The following is a 16,469-nucleotide window of genomic DNA, read 5'->3' on the forward strand; positions in this document are numbered from 1 at the left end:
TGCCATTGACTCCCTCAGGAACTACAGCTGGGTGTTCTGGGCCTAGAGGGACATCTCTGGGGGCCAGAATAAGGTCTGCAGGTCTCATTAATGAGTCTAGAATTAAATTTGCTCATGTAAACATTTTGATTCATTAAATACCTATGAAGAATACATGTACATAAAGCCCTATATGGGAGACAAAAGCATGTCTCAGAATCTATCCTGCCCCCAGCAAGCCAACTATAGAAACACTTCAGTGCAGAGCAGGTGTTGGGGAGATTGGGGGAAAACCCAATTTTCTGAAGATCAAAGGACATGTCAATCTCTTAGATGGCTGACTAGCAGTATTATTTGCTCTTGTTGAATCAACTGTCTTGCCACAAAAAGACAGAACATAAAGATGAGATGTGAGGAACTAGAATTTTTTTGAGTTGCTACATGAAGCAGGAGAAAGACATCTTCTGCACTGCAAAAATGTGGAAGAAATGAAAAGGATGCTAATTTGAAAATAAGAGAATTTGGAAGGGCAGACAAGAAGGCAAAAATGTCAGACAGAATCCATTGGGTTTTAGCTTCTCTCACTGCTTATTTCATATTTTCTCTTATGAAATATTTCAATATGTATAAAATTATATCACAGACATCCATTGGCCACTATTCTGACTCAGTAGAAGCAAGTGCTTTGTCATGGTGGCCACAGATTTCTTTTTTAAAAAAAGAAAAGAAAGAAAATGCAAGACATACAACTCATGCCTCACATGCCTCTTCCCTTCCCTACCATCCCCACATTCTCCCAAGAACTACCCACCATCTGAGAATCGTCTCAGCCCTTCCCGCAGCGGTGCACATGCGCTGCATGCAGACGTGTTCATATGGTCCTGTATGGCTTCAAGTTACAAACAAACAGCAGCATCTTATACTGGGTTTCTCTCTTAAAGGAGATCAGATCATTTTTTCACTTTTTAAAATTATGGTAAAATATACCTACCATAAAATTTACCATGGCAACTATTGTGAATGTCCAATTCAGTGGCATTAAGAACATTCACACTGTCTTACAACTATCCCTGCTGCCCAGCTCCAGACTTTTCCATCTTCCCCAACTGAAACTCTGGACCCATGAGACACTAACTCCCCACTTTCTCATTGCCCAGGTCCTGGCAACCCCTGTGCCCCTTTCTACCTGCCTTGTGGCAATTAAGTGAAAGAAAAGGAAAACTTCTCCACTCATAATGGATTCAAGTTTTCACTAAACTTGAATCACTTCACTAAATTTATTATGTATCATAAACACCCCAAACTCTCCTAGCAACTTTGTCCAAGCCTAAGCATCATTCTACATCAGGGAACCCACTGACCTGTCCTTCCTCTTCTGTATCACAGTGCCAGTAGGCAAAGTTGAGATGCCTAGTGTCATTCAACCAGTTTCAAAAGAATTTGCAGTTTGGTGGTTTGGACTGTCTTTCAGACTCCGAGAGATCGTCATCCAAATATCGAGGATGGAAGAAGACTGTGCTTTCGAAGCATAAAATCTGGGTAGTCATTCAGGTCCAGCACCACCTTGCAGGGCTGGTTCTTTAATGAACCCCTACCAAGTCTGCAGCAGGGCTGAAACCGCCAGGTCACGTTCACTTACTAAGCTCCTGCCAGAATCACAAAGACTCCACACTGCTAAAGCCGACTGTCACTTCCCAGATCTTATCTTCCCTTGACCAATCAGCAACATCAAACACCATGGGGATGAGGGAGACCTGAGGGAGGCAAGGCAAAGGGAAAGTAAGAAGGATTAAGATGTGATACATACATGTGCCAACTCCCCGCCAAAAATAAATTTATTATGTATCATAAACATAGACTAATAAAAAAGGGAAAAATTCACCAATAATCATGTATTAAAAGAACAACTTTTGACACGTTAAAAGTTTACATGAGCAAGAATGATTCATGAACCCAGCAGGACTCACAACTCAAGAGAGCTCCACCCAGCAGTGTGAACAGCAAGCTTTTATAGGTGAACAAGAGGCCACGTAGAGAAACCACCTGATTGGCTAGAGCCACTAACCTCCTGTGGTGGGCGTGGTCTAATCAGTTGGCTGATGGAAACTGGATGGAGCATGGCTGCTTGCCATTGGCTGAAACACAGCTATTTATCACAAAACCTAAATGAGTTCTGGTTTGTTACTAGGGACTCAAAGTATGGCCTCTTATTTAACTTAGCACATCTCCCTCCTTAAAACACTCTTCATTTGGCTCCTGGACCTGACTTTTCTTCATCTCCCTCACTGCACTGATCAGTCCTTTGCTGTCTCTTAACCCTTGGCACGCCCGGAGTGAAGCCCTCAAATATTTCCCTGTCTGCACTTACCCTTTAAAAGGCCTCATCCAAGTGCATGGCTTTAATGACCTAGCTGTGATGGTTCCCAAATTTTTATCAGTAGCTTTGACTTTTCCCTCAAACCTACTCCAGACTCAGAGACCCAGTGCTCTGCCCTGGGTCTCCATCTACCCCTCCACTTAGATTTTGCAGATATTTCAAAATTACCATTGATGAAACTGAACTTCTAGTTCCTCACCCACACCCCAATCTTTGCCTGCTGCAGCCTTCTGCACCTCAAAGAAGGGTTTGGGGAGCCTTGATCCTGTTAGTTGTCCCAGTCAAAACCTTGGAATTATCTTTGATTTATCTTTCCTTTACTTCTTCTACACAACCCATCAGCAAATCCCCCATCTGTTTTACCTTCAAAATATGCCTGAATCCAGGGAGATCTGCCCACCTTGACTGCTACTTCCCCAAGAGCACATTATTTCTGCAAAAGTTTCCAATTGGTCTCTCTTCTTCTGTCTTTATCACCTTATAATCTACTTACAGTAAATGAAAGTCAAATCATGTCTTTTCTCTTCTCTGAATCCTATAGTGGTTGCTATCTCATTTAAAATAGAAGCAAAAGGTGAAACCTGTCCTACAAGGTAGTACCTTCTGGTCTCTACTACCTTTCTCAACTTCATCTGCTGTCTGCTCCTAACCTCATCTCTAGTAGACTGGTTTCTTTGCCGCCTCATGGGAATCTCAAGCTCACTCTGCCTTGGAGCCTTTGCACATGCCCATTCTCGGAAGTGTAAGCTTAAAATGTGAGATATAGTCACATAATGAAAATAAATGATCTGTAACTTTATACAATAATAAAGGTGAATGTTACAAATGCAGTGGTGAGCAAAAAACAAGGTAGCAACTTATGAATCTGCTTAAACGAAGTTACAAAAAGAAAATACACACAGAGGCAAAATTAATATGCTTTTAAAAGTTGGAAAGTAGTTTTCCCTTCAGGGCTGGAAAGAGACATGACAGGATCACACGGGCAGTCCTCCACATCTGCTTCAAGATGCTGGTCCCACGGACATGCTCAGCTTACGAAGATCCATCTAACTGTACTCTCATGGCAAGTGCCCTTTTCTAATACATATATTAAATGTCAACAAAAGGTTGTGGGTTTTTAAAATATTCCTGTTTATTCCTAATTTCCAAGAGAGAAATCCAATTTCCTGCATTCCTACCCTTACACATCACTCTTTGCCCTAATTCCTGGTCAACCCCAAGGTGTTAACCACCTAAATTAGGATGTGGTTACAATGGATCTTCTGGGGTTTGATATTGTGAGTACTTTAACTGGGTTTATGTCTCTCCATTTCTAATTAGACTAGGTCCCCTTTTGTAACTAAAATATTTAACAGTTGGGATAAATTCTTAGTATTTTTAATCATAAAAGATGACAATAACTACCTTCTTACGGGCCAAGGTTGATACCAGAGTCACAATATATAGTGTCTTATTTTAATCCTTTCAACGATCCTGCCAGGCAAGATAGTTTTGCCCATTTTACAGATGAGGAAGCCCTGGCTCAGGGAGGGAAAAAACTCCTAAAACAGTGTTTTTCTGATAATTCATGTAACACCTCCAAGTGGCTCATTCGGCAAACAGTTCCTTTCTGTTTAACAGCTTTCTTTTTCATGCTTCTCATCCCAAACCAGGAAGGCAGGGCCACATGTCTTGCTGTCACATGAGTCTGAGCCACCCAGAAGCTGTCTGATACAGGAAGGAAAAGGTAAGGACGTCTGTGCTGAAAATTCCAGGGCCTGATCCCTAAATGCTCAGCCCCAAACTACACAGGAAACCTCTCATTGCCCAGCAAGCCAGGGAAGCTTTAAAAGTCCTGGCGAGAGCCCTGAAATCAGACCCGGCCAGCATGTGTCCCTGAATATCAGAAGAGACTCTATATTTACCCTGAAAAGCCCTTTAGTGCAACTGAGAGCTATAAATAACCATTATGGCCTGAGCAAGTGGCCTTAACACATGGATTTCCTTCCAAAAATGCAGGCACATTTTAATTAAATCTGTAATTAACCTTTGGGGAGGGCAGGCCCCCTGCACTTGGTCTGCTTTGGAGACGTGAGTAATTTCCTATTTGTTGAACTTGGGGGATTAGCATGCAGGCTGGTTGTTTAACTCTGAAGCAGACTCCCTAGGAGCAGAGCCGAGCTCCTTGGAGAAGAGAGAGGCTCCATACTTGGAGTGCAAGTCCCTGCAGCCTCAAGTCTGTCCCTGCCCTAGGCATCACAGTCAGCATCTCTGCAAAACCAATCCTTTTCACTCTGCTGTCCACCAGAGCAAGATGGGAGTCATGGTTGTGCTGATGTTGCCCCTGCTGCTGCTGGGAATCAGTGGCCTCCTCTTCATCTATCAGGAGGTGTCTAGGCTGTGGTCAAAGTCAGCCGTGCAGAACAAAGTGGTGGTGATCACTGATGCCATCTCAGAACTGGGAAAGGGTAAGTTAATTGTGCTCTGATAGGTGCCCATCTCTGCCCAGAGGTTACTGGTTGCTGCAGGATGGCAGGGTGGCGTGTGGCAAATGTGCTAGGTGGGTAGCGGGTTGATCCTGGGTTCTCTCCCAGACTCTGTCACTAACCAGCATGTTAGTAAGGTTCATTGTTGAGGCTGCAGCTTCTTTGCCTGATAAATGAGGGGCTGGAATGTTTGAGGGTGCAGACTCACAGTCCAGTGGAATCTGTGGACGTGGTTGGGTTTGCTTTCATGCTGTTTCCAGAAATTTTACAATGCAGAATCCTTAGCTGGGCCTACTGGTTCTGAGCCCAGACTAGGATGTTGGGCTCAATTCCCAGCTCCAGCACCTACTAGCTGGTTACTTCACTTCTCTGCATGGAATTTCTCATCTGTAATGTGAGGCTGCTGGCTGTCTCTACCCCATAATGTAGTTGTGAATAAGATGGATAGCACTTACAAGAGTGCCTGGAGCTGTAGTGGGTGCCACGCAAGTGTTAGCAGTGATCACAATGCAGAACAAATTCAAGCAGAGTACACCCACTTCTGTGTGTCCCGTGCCCTACCACTCCCTGCTGTGTAAGGCTTGGCCTGATTTCTTCTACCATCTCACCTCCTCGTCTTGATTGCAACCTGTGCTGAAAATCCCAGGGCCAGATCTGGTTAAGAATATCCCAGCAGCCAGAGTGGAAGCACAGAGTGAGAGTGACTACTGGCTTCCACCACATGACTGCCTGCCGGCATTGCTTGGTATCAGGTTAATAACCCTTAGTTATTGCCCCTTCCTCTTGGATGGCCCACAAGGAGCCACCCTTTATCTCCGCTGCTCCTTCCAGATGTGCTGCATCATCCAGGCACTCCTCACTGCAATATCAGTGTTGCTCCACTGATCCGTCAGACACAGCTTCCTAGTGGGGTAGCCTGTAATTTGTTCACCAGCCCCTTACCCAGTGCTTGGTATCCAGTGAATAGCCAGACAAAGCTTATTTATTTATGTAACCACTTGCTGAAGGAAGTGTGGTCATTTACAGTAGAAAAAAATATGTGCCTGCATATCTGTTTTACCGATTTCCAGTTTGATGCCAATATGGTCAGAGTATAATCGCACAGAGTATGATTTCAATCCTTTTGAGTTGGTTGGGTCTGTTTTATGGCCTGGATGTGATCTGTCTCAGCCGATGTTCTGTAAGGACTTGGAAAGAAATGCACATTTTGCTGTTGTTGGGTGGAGGGCACTAAGGATACCAGCTACATGCTGTTGTTTGAAGAGGCTGCTCAGTTTTCCTATGCCCTTGATGACTTTCTGTCTTAGTAGATAGAACTGCTGTTTGCTCTGTTGTATATTTGTCTTACAGTCTTTTTAAGCTTTTTAAGTCTCATTCATCTGTCATCATATGTTGTATAAATCAAGTGTGCAGGAAATGCATGTCAGGAGCAAAATGAGATGTGCACAGGAATGTGGCCTAGTCTGCCATGACTACAGCTGATATTCTTTTTTACTGCATCTTACTGACCCACCCCAGAAAGAAATGCAAAGCAGAAAGACATAAAGTATTTAAAAGTAACTTGAGAAGCTGGGGGTGTATGACTTTAAATAAGTGCCTGGCCTCAAAGCGCCACCAATGACCATGATTCCAGGTTTTGATTGCTCTGTTTCTTAAGTCCAAGAAAAAAGTAAGGGGCATGGAGAGGACAATGCAGGCCACTCTAGGTCATCACTTCCTGGGTGTTTTTCTCTGAGAAGCACTCTTTCAATAAATCCTAGCCACCTAAATCTCTGTCTAGATTCTGCTTCCAAGGGGACCTAACCTCAGATACTACCTCCTGAGGTTATGGTGAGAATTAAATGAGCTATTATATGTAAATTTTTTAACAGTTCCTAGAACAAGTAAATTATCAAAATATGTGAGCTCTTATTGCTTGTAAGTATCAGAATACTGTTACCAACTATTGCCCAGTTGGGAAAATTCTATATTGGATGAATCAGGAACTAGTCTAGAGTAAAATTAATCTGAAAGAAGATTCACTTTTTTTCATGTAAAAAAACCTTAGCTGAGGTATCTATCCACATAAAAGTTACAGAAAAATGGTTGATATTTGATCTAAACAAACATAGCAGCTCTTTCCAATATCTTTAGATTTGAGATTTCCTTAGTGGCCTAAAAACTAGGTGGACAGGATCATCTTTATGTTCAGCCTAAGGAAGAACTTCCGGTCTTCAAAATAACAGACCTCTTGCACCTCACTGCAAGCTTCCCCTCAAGTGAAACGATCTCTGAAAGGCCTTGTGGTGCTAAGATTTTTGAATTCTTTGACTCTTGAAGTTCTTAAGAGAGCAAGGAGTCACCATCAGTGGCTCCATTTACACTATGCACCCTGCCCTACTTCCTTCTTCTCCAGAGTGTGCCCAGGTGTTCCACACAGGAGGAGCAAGACTGGTGCTGTGTGGAAAGAACTGGGAGAAGCTAGAGAATCTACATGATTCCTTGATCAGCGTGGCTGACCCCAGCAAGGTAAAACCTTCAACAGTCAGCTTGGATCACTGCTGGCCATCTTTGGGCTCCATTGATGAAGGAGAACCTTTTGGGTCAGGTGGAGGAAAGTGGTGATTGCTTTGGGGAATTAAGTGAAAAGCAATGGCTCTGCTGGCCTTGATGTAGGTGTGTCTGCCTGTCATAAGGGGCTGTTTTGACAATTCACCATGCCTAAAATTTGGCACTAACTCTCATCCTAATTCTGTGAAAGTTAGAACCAAAAAGAACCAAGAGGTAGAGGTTGTTCCAGGTACAAGATGTTATACAAACATGCCTGCTTTTAAAACAAACAACAATGACAAAAAATACCTCCTTCAAAGAAATCAGGGCAATGGAATCCCCTCCCAAGAAGTCACCCAGAAAGTAAGCACTTGTGCCAGTGCAGCTACAATTTTTACAGCATTTCAGGAACATTGTTTAAGGAACCACCTTAGTGCTCCCTTTAGGACTGCTTTTTATATCTTTACCCTTGAGGCTGGTTTTGGTACTGGGAAATAGCCAGGAGGTATTCAGACCTAAATTTGGTATTTGAGGGCACAGAGCAAATATGACAACACAGAATTCTCCATGTGTGTTTCTTGGGATGTTATTAGGTTTGGGGTAAAATTAAGAGTCTACAGTCCAGTGTTTGGGAAATACTGAGTTAGGGCAGGCTTACTTGGCTTCTTTACTAAAGGACTTTTAAAGATCCTTTGATACACTACCATGCATTGTGAATCTCCAAAAAGAAGCTGGAAAATATTCCCTGCTTCTCAAACAAATCTGACCAGGGAACCAAGCTTTAAGGACTTATTTCAGAGCTAGTGTTTGTCCAACACGAGAGTTGCACTGAACCCATGGTACTACCAATTGTCTTATTTGTCCCCTACTCTAGACAAATACACCCTTGATGATACCAGCATAGGGCTGAGTACAGTGCCTGGAACATAGGAGGTGCTCCGAAAACACTGTGTTGAATATATGATTTTGACTTAAGCAAAATGTAGGCACAGAATAGACATGGATTTTGTTGCAGCCTATAAGGCAATTTGAAAAGCAACATTCAAGAAATTGCTCAGAAATGTTAAAAAATGTTAAATGTTAAAATTGCTCATAATGATTTCCCCCACTGGAATAAGTACAAGACCTCCAAAGCAGAGCACTATCAGGGATGATATTCATCTGGATTTATCAGTTCTGGAACTATGGCCAGAAGTGCAGATTTGTTACTGCACATTCATGTGTGAAGCTATTGTGGCCATGGTCCCCAGGAATAGATTCTCCCAGAGTCAGTTCCACTTTTTTCCTCTTTGTCATTGTCACTGAATTTTGAATTTCTAAAGGGGTGGCTCTTAGTGTGAGGGCCCCCAAGGTCTATAAGAGGGAAGTGATCCGCACATGCCTTGACTCTTTCATTGGCTCAGCAGACATTCACCCCCAAGATGGTCCTACTGGATCTCTCAGACATCAGCTGTGTCCAAGATGTGGCAAAGGAAGTCCTGGATTGCTATGGCTGTGTGGATATCCTCATCAACAATGCCAGTATGAAGGTGAAGGAGCCTGCCCATAAGATTTCTCTGGAGCTCGACCAAAATATCATGAATGCCAATTACCTTGGACCCATCACCTTGACCAAAGGTCTCGTGAGTTTCCTTTCCCATAGTTTTCTGAGTCACTGAGTGTTCTGTTTCCTAGCCAGTCAGTCATCCAATTCCTTGTCTCATCAGATTTCTTACTTATTTGGTGCAAATTTAAACATTCTCACTGTAATTTTGGGGGAAGAAAAATGAATTTGGAAATACATAATTTATATATTCCAAGATCACTAGGAAACCCTTCTCCCCACCCAAGTTCTGCCTTTTGCCTCTCTTTGTACTCACACCCCCTCCCCTCTGATTCAGTCTCTCTGGACCATGGTCCTCTTTTACACAGATTTTGCTACCTCAGCTTCATAATTAGTCTACTTCTAACCATGACAGTTGGTCAAATGTTCTGTCCTCAGAAATAAAGAAGAAAAACAGTTTATTCCCAAATGACAAGAAACCCAGTATTCTTTCAGCCCGTTCATAGAAACAGGGAAGGCAAGAAGACATCTCCATTTAGAGGGGAAAGTATAGCGAGACCCTGTCTCAAAAAGACAAAAAATAAAAAAATAGAGGGGAAAGTTCTGGATCCCGTAGCACCTATTGCAGGAGCCCAGAAGACGTCTAGGGGAGATTTCTTACCACTGAGCTCAGATATAGGGCAGCAACTGGGAGGCTAGGCCTGCAAATAGCCATGGAATGCGTCATAAACTGAAGCTTCACCTCTCCAAAAATGCATGTGTGTCAAAGCAGAAACTCAGGGAAGAAAGTAAGCATGAAGAACAGCTCCACATAAGGAATGGGGTGTCCTGGTAGAGGTGGAAAAGGCATAGCTAGTTCTCTTGCTGGGCACTTCTAGTAATGGGACTCTAAGAAGAGGAAAGAGAAGCATTTGTGCCAGAAAGATGACTTTCCAGAGCTTCTAGAATGGAATCACCAAGAGAGCAGCTTCCTCCAGCCCACTGTTTGTGGACACACCAAGCAGGCCAGCAAACTATGTCATCCCCTCAGCCTTTGACAGGGACTGCTTACTGACAACAAAGTGAGGAGTGAGACAAGGGAGGTGAGAAAGGCCAGGACTGAACTGCTCAAGAGCTAAGGGACCTGAGTCTTGTCACTTGCTCTGGGCCTCTGCATATCTTTAACAAGAAGGGGCTGGATTTAGCTAACCATTCTAAAAGTTAAGTCATTAAGCACTATCTTTTCATTTTTGGTCTATCCTCTTTCCACTTGTACTATTAATTTACTTAATATTGTTCTTCATGTTTTCTCATCTTAAAATTAATTATACATTACAACGAAATCTTTATAGCACCACACAGATTTAAAGCCCTTTACACCCAGGCACGGTGGTGTATGCCTGCAATCCCAGCTGCTCAAAAAGCTATAGGATGAGAAGCACAAGTTTGAAGTCAGTGTGGGCAACTTAACACGACTCTGTCTCAAAATAAAAAGGGTTTGGGAGTTAGCCCAGTGGTAGCAGGCTTGCCTAACATGCAAGAGGCCCTGGGTCCCATCCCCAGTCAAATAAATAAATAAATAAATAAATGCCCTATTCACTCTCAGTCATTATAAGGCAACCTGAAACTACATGAGTAAATTCTTCCGAGGACATAGTTCTTTCCTCTTTGTGTTCAAAGATCACCACTTGCAAGATCAGTGTTGAAGACAGAACCAACATGAGACTTTCTTTTTGAGGCAATAAGAGAATTAAAAAGATAATACCTTCCTATTACTGACATTGACATTTAATTAATGCACACTGGTGAGTCACTTAAAATCTACAGGTGGGCACTGGCTGATCCAGCCCTCCCCTTGGAAACACTGGATCGATGCCTGTTGAGGTCTTCTGTGTCTCTGCCCAGCAGCAGTGCAACTGCCTCAGAGACAGTGGAGCCCGGTGTGATGAAGCGGTGTGGGAGAGTTGGCCTGCCACTGCCCGGCTCATCTCAGATTTCTAACTGTGACTCTTGGTGTTTTCTAGTCCTGCTTCCTAACATGATCTCCCGGAGGACGGGCCAAATTGTGCTGGTGAATAGCATCCAAGGGAAGTTTGGGCTCCCATTCCGAACAGCTTGTAAGTTATTGGTACAAAAATGATGGTCCCCATGTTGCATGTTTTAAATGGCAGGATAAGCGCTGTTCTGTCTAAGACCAAGCAGAGGGTAACACAGGGTGAGGAATGTCTCCTCCAGACAGGAGATAGTGTCCGCTGGGTTTTCTTTCCCTCCCTGGGTTTCCTTCCTCCTATTTTGTCACATCTGCAGGTAGCTCTCTGTGGGAGAGGCTGGGATGTAAAAACTGAAGTTCCTTTCTTCCCACTGCTCAGTCTTAAAGGTGGGCAGGACATGGCCTGGCTGAGCATAACACTGCCAGATAAAGATCATACTTCTACACAGATGCACAACCCCAGCTCACAGGTCGCTCCCTCCATGCCGATGCCACTGAAGGACGGGAAAGGTTACAATTGAGGAAGAGAAATTTAAGTGCGCATTACAAAATGGGAGAGGGATGGAGACATCTAGAGGAAGGAAGAGGGAGAAGGGGACAGGAACAAAATCCCAAGAGAGGGACAGTTCCCAGGTAGGAAGTCCAAGTAGAAGAGAGACTTCCAAGTATATGTTGGTGGGATCCACTGGGAAAGTTCTGGAGACATTCCCACCTCTAGTGAGGGTAGGAGCATGCTGCTAACTTTTCTTTGTGGCCTGCAGTACTGTGTGTGAAACAGGAGCTCATCAAATGTCCACTGATAGAAGGGTAGGAGAGAGAGAGGATGGGAGGAAAGAAAGTGGGTAGTTCCTTTGTAGGAGTTAGCTAGGGCTGCCAAAACAAAATGCCACACGCTGGATGTCTTAAAAAGAAATTTGTTTTTTCATAGCTCTGGAGCCTGAAAATCCATCGTCAGGGTCACTGGTTTCTTCTGTGGTCTTTCTCCCTGACTTGCCAATGACCACTTTCCTGCTGTGTCCTCACACGGCCTGTCCTCTGTGTGTATTCACATATGGGACCTCTCTTTGTGTGTTCAGATCTCCTCTTCCCAGAAGGACAGGTCACAGTAGATTTGGGCCCTGTTGGATTCTTTCACTTAGTTCAGTATCTTTCATCCATGTCATAGCATGTCAGTTTTTTTTCCCTTTAATGGCAAAATAATATCCCACCAAATGGATGTACTACGTATTATTTATCTACTCATCTGTGAATGGATGTTTAGGTTGTATCTACTCAGAGCTATAATGAATAATTCTACTATGAACAGTCCTGTATAGTTTTTGTGAAGATGGGTGCTTTCATTTCTCTTGAGTACATACCCAGGAGGGGAATTGTTGGGTCACATGGCACTTCTATATTTAAATGTTTGAGAAACTGCCAGATCATTTCCAAAGCAGCTGCACCAGTTTCCATTCCTACCAACTACGTGCCAGAGTTTCAATCTCTCTCCTCCTTGCCAACACTGGGTATTATCCATCTTAATTTCAGTGATCCTAATAGTAGGAAGCAGTGTTTTACTGTGGTTTTGATTTATGCTTCCCTGAAGCCCACCATTCCTGGTTTGGTGCAGGTAGAACTGGGTTCACTGTGAATCACTGGGGGTGGTCCTAACAGGGACTGGAAACAGGAAGCCGGGATTCTGGTTGAGATTCAGCCACCTGTGGTTGTGCAACCTATGGTAGCACTGTCACATAACCTCTCAGCTTCTTGTCCTTCACTGCTCACAAAGTAGGTACAGTAGCTCCTGTGCCCCTCTTGATTCAATGCATAATGGTACCTCAGCATCCGTGGAGGACTCATGTGGATGCCCATATCCATGATCCTCAAATCCCTTATAGAAAATGACATAGTATCTACATGTGACCTACACAATCTTCTTGTGTACTTTAAATCCTCCTAGAGTACAGAAAACATTGAACCTTCTATAACACAGATGCTACACAAATAGTTGTTACACTGTATTGTTTATGGAATAATTAAATATCTATACATGTTCAATACAGATGCAAAACCTTTTCTGAATATTCTCAGTTCACACTTGGTTGAATCCATGGATGTGAAACCCACAGATACAGAGGCCAGCTGTATTAAGTTAAGAGGACAGCAGGTCTCACACAGATACAGCGAGACTCAAATGAAATGACGCACATCAGTTCATTGTGTAAACCAGGGAGGGGCAACCTGGGAGGGGGTTGGGCCAGCCAGCGTGATGGCAGGGCTTTTGTTATTTAATTATTCAAAATACTGGAACATTTCAATAAATATCATAATTTTCAACTTCTCCTGAACACTCTCCCCAGGGCAGAGTCCATCTTCCAGGGCAGCAGGTGGTGGAGGCCACCTGTGGGCAGAACCTGGGCTTTCTCCTCCTCCTCCACCCCCTCGAGTGTCCCTCAGCTGCGTTTCACCTGTTCCTCAGTGTAGATGTGTTTACCTTTGTACCTGCCGCAAACTAGAGCGGTCACACAAATGCCAGCCGCTTCTCTGAGAGCTTCAGAGGGCCGGGCTCTGTGGCACGCACTGCAGTCTCGTCTTGTTCAGGGATTATGGCATCCCCGTGAGGTGTCCCCTTATTGAGCCTCATTTTATTGTGAGGAAGCTGAGCCCCAGCACTGCCTGAGCCCTCTGGAGTGAGGGGGTCAGATCCTTTTTCCTGGGCAGTCTGGACTGGTATTTGTGGAGAAGGAGACGGAGGGGAGGGGAGGAGAGGGGAGGGGAAGAGACGGGAGGACAGCCTGACTCCTCAGGCCGGACAACTGTGAAAGGGGTTTGGTTGAAATATCTGGGCACAGTGGGAGGGATCATAAAACACCCACGTCCTACACCCCTCCATCTCCATTGGACACCTCTGAAATGTGAGTTATGGCCACCACATCCCAGACGTGGCTCTAACTTTCCAAAGCTTTGGGAAGTTATCGATCCACTCTTCTTGGGATTCCTGGAATGATTCCTGTTTACCCGACCCCTGGCCTTCAGGGACATGCACTGCCAAATGGCACTGACAGCTCCCCAAGGAAGAGGGGGATGAGAAGCAAAACGCTCCGGCTCATCACAGCCGCCAGCTGGCCCCAGCCTTGCACGGGTCCCTTGGGTCTTGTTAGCCTTCCTGGAAAGGAACAGGAACCTGGGCCTGTGTGGTGCATTTTAAACGTTTTCTTTTTCCTTTCATTTGACCTTCACAAGGGAGAAATAACATCACAAAAACTTGCCAAAAGAAATATCACGCCTATTTTATTTCTCCGGTACCGGGAACCGAACTCATGACCTTGCGCTTGCCAGGGAGGCGCTTTTGCCGCTGAGCTAAATCCCCAGCCCCCTTCCTATTTTAAACATAAGAAAACTGAGCGTCGGAGAGGTGATGTGATCTGTCCAAGGTGACACAGTGGGCCCGTGGCGGAGTTGGATTCAATCTCAGCACTGCTTCTGTCCTCCACTTCACAAAAGCTGTCTGTCCCCACCTATAAAGCAAGTGGTGGACTCTGAAGAGACTTCCTGCTCCAGACTTGTACAGGAATGTGTGCTGCCCTTCTTGTCCCCAGTGCAGTTCCCGGGGAAGCCGCTCCACCTCCACCTCTGGTTGGTTTTTCTTCTAGACGCGGCCTCCAAACATGCTGCCCTCGGCTTCTTTGATTGCCTGCGAGCAGAAGTGGAGGAATACGACGTGGTCGTCAGCACCGTGAGCCCGACTTTCATCCGGTCCCACCGCGTTTACCCGGAGCAAGGAAACTGGGACGCTTCCATCTGGAAATGTGAGAATTCGGGGAAGCTCGTGGGGGTGGACCCCAAGGGGTGCTCCCGAAGCAGGAGCCTAGGGGTGGTGTGGGCCCACCAGCCTGCAGCTAAAAAACCACGGCCTGGCTGCGCTGCCACTCAAGCTGAGGGCTGTCAGCCTTGCTTCACCCCCGCCTGAGTCAGGGCCGGTTCCCCTGTGGGCAGGATTTGGCCTTTGGGAACTGGCTGGTTCCGTTTCCCTACTCCTACTTCCCTACCTTTATGAGAAGCCTAACTCTGCCACAGATCAGATGGTTGAATATGGGTCAGTCCCGTCATCACTCTGTGCCTTGGTCTCCCCTTCAAAGTTTGAGGGATAATAGTAACACCTGCCTCAGGATTACTGGGCGGACTGAAGGCTCCCACTCGCCAGAGCAGCAAGTGAGTGCGTAATCAATGCACATGATTATCATTATTCTAGAATACCCGAACCACAGAGACTCTCAGGGCTCTGCCTACATTGAGGAACCAAGATGAACCATCCTGGGGGACAGAGCAAGAGGTTCCAGGGGGCTCTGCACAGGCACAGCTTCTCAGCAGTACTAAGACAGCCCCTTCATTTACCCAGCACCCCCACGCCACCCTCTGTCTTGGAAATTGAACCCATGGCCTTCACACTGAGCTATTTTTTTATTTTGAGCCAACGGGTCACTAATGCGCTAAGATGCCCAGGCCGGACTCGAACTTACTATCCTCCTGCCTCAGCCTCTCAGAGGCCCGGGATGGGTCCTTATTTCCTAAGCTCTTCCGCCTCTGCTCTACTGCACATAATGCCCCGCCAAAGAATCAAGGCCGGAAGGCCGCTTCATTGATCAAGAAGCAGAAGCCCGGAGGGGTGCGGTGGGATCCCCCAGGCATCCAGGTGGGCAAATGTCAGCGTGGCCCGGACACCGTGACACCAGAGGCAGCCCCCGTGTCTCCCGGTCTTTGGTCACCAGAGGGTTTTGACCCACTTGCTCCTCACCCGCAAGCGGTCAGCCCTGCCCTCCGGGCCTCTCAGTCTTTTTCAGGAAGCTGGCACCGGGCGTGCACCCGGCGGAGGTGGCCGAGGAGGTGATGCGCACCGTGCGGCGGAAGAAGCAGGAGGTGCTGATGGCCAACGCCATCCCCAAGGCCGCGCTGTACGTCCGCACCTTCTTCCCCGAGTTCTTCTTCGCCGTGGTGGCCTGTGGAGTGAAGGAGAAGCTCAGCGTCCTGGGGGAGGGTTAACGGGAAGACCCGGGACGGCCTCCGTGTAGCAATAAAGGCTTTGCTGGCCAGCGCAGGCTCTTCTCTCCTCTCCCGCGCACGGATCCCTCCCAAACCCTGCTCCCTAACCTGGCGCCTCCCTGTGGAGGCCCCTGGCCTTTCTCAGGGCCTGGAGCCACCCCAGGAGCTGCAGGGCCTCTGGGTGGCTCCCACCCAGTCTTCCTGCAACTCAGCTAACCGAACAGGAAAGCAGTGGGTCTAACTCAACCAAACCCCACGTTGTACAAACACCGTGGCCACAGGCCTGCTCAGAGGTAGACCGGAAACCCTCTGCCCCTCACACAAGGTGACCCAGCTGCAGAATGCAGCACCTATGCGCACACTGCCCGACTGGAGTCCCTGTGAGGATGGACATAGCTTGTCCCTCAGAACCGCCTGCAGTGGCAGCCACCAGCCCTTTGTGGCTGCCTAGTACTTGAGGGACTGATTTTATTTAGTTGTGATGAATTTATACTTAATAGTTATTAAGCTGGGCCTGGTGGCACATGCCTGTTGTCCCAGCATTCCAGAGGCTGAGGCAGGAGGATTGTTGCAAGCTCCAGGCCAGCC

General features: G+C 46.0%; 1 protein-coding gene across 1 annotated transcript; it reads left to right on the top strand.

Annotated features, from left to right (window-relative positions):
• The first annotated feature begins 4,300 nt into the window (after positions 1-4,300).
• On the top strand, positions 4,301-15,931 carry Dhrs7c (dehydrogenase/reductase (SDR family) member 7C). The gene is made up of 7 exons (XM_005399376.1): positions 4,301-4,426; positions 4,644-4,803; positions 7,217-7,329; positions 8,754-8,967; positions 10,897-10,989; positions 14,495-14,650; positions 15,673-15,931. The coding sequence occupies exons 2-7, from the start codon at positions 4,650-4,652 to the stop codon at positions 15,879-15,881; spliced, it is 939 nt and encodes a 312-aa protein (XP_005399433.1). The 5' UTR covers positions 4,301-4,426; positions 4,644-4,649; the 3' UTR covers positions 15,882-15,931.
• The last annotated feature ends 538 nt before the right edge of the window (positions 15,932-16,469 follow it).

This window comes from Chinchilla lanigera, unplaced genomic scaffold, assembly GCF_000276665.1.
Source record: "Chinchilla lanigera isolate Chin_1 unplaced genomic scaffold, ChiLan1.0 scaffold00066, whole genome shotgun sequence".
In the NCBI taxonomy this organism is placed as follows: domain Eukaryota; kingdom Metazoa; phylum Chordata; class Mammalia; order Rodentia; family Chinchillidae; genus Chinchilla; species Chinchilla lanigera.

Bases quoted from the DNA above. Each gene is read 5' to 3' on its own strand.
- Dhrs7c (XM_005399376.1), top strand. From the start codon at position 4,650: ATGGGAGTCATGGTTGTGCTGATGTTGCCCCTGCTGCTGCTGGGAATC. The intron at 7,330-8,753 runs GTAAAACCTTCA...TCATTGGCTCAG, and splicing joins GCGTGGCTGACCCCAGCAAG to CAGACATTCACCCCCAAGAT. The intron at 8,968-10,896 runs GTCTCGTGAGTT...GGTGTTTTCTAG, and splicing joins ACCCATCACCTTGACCAAAG to TCCTGCTTCCTAACATGATC.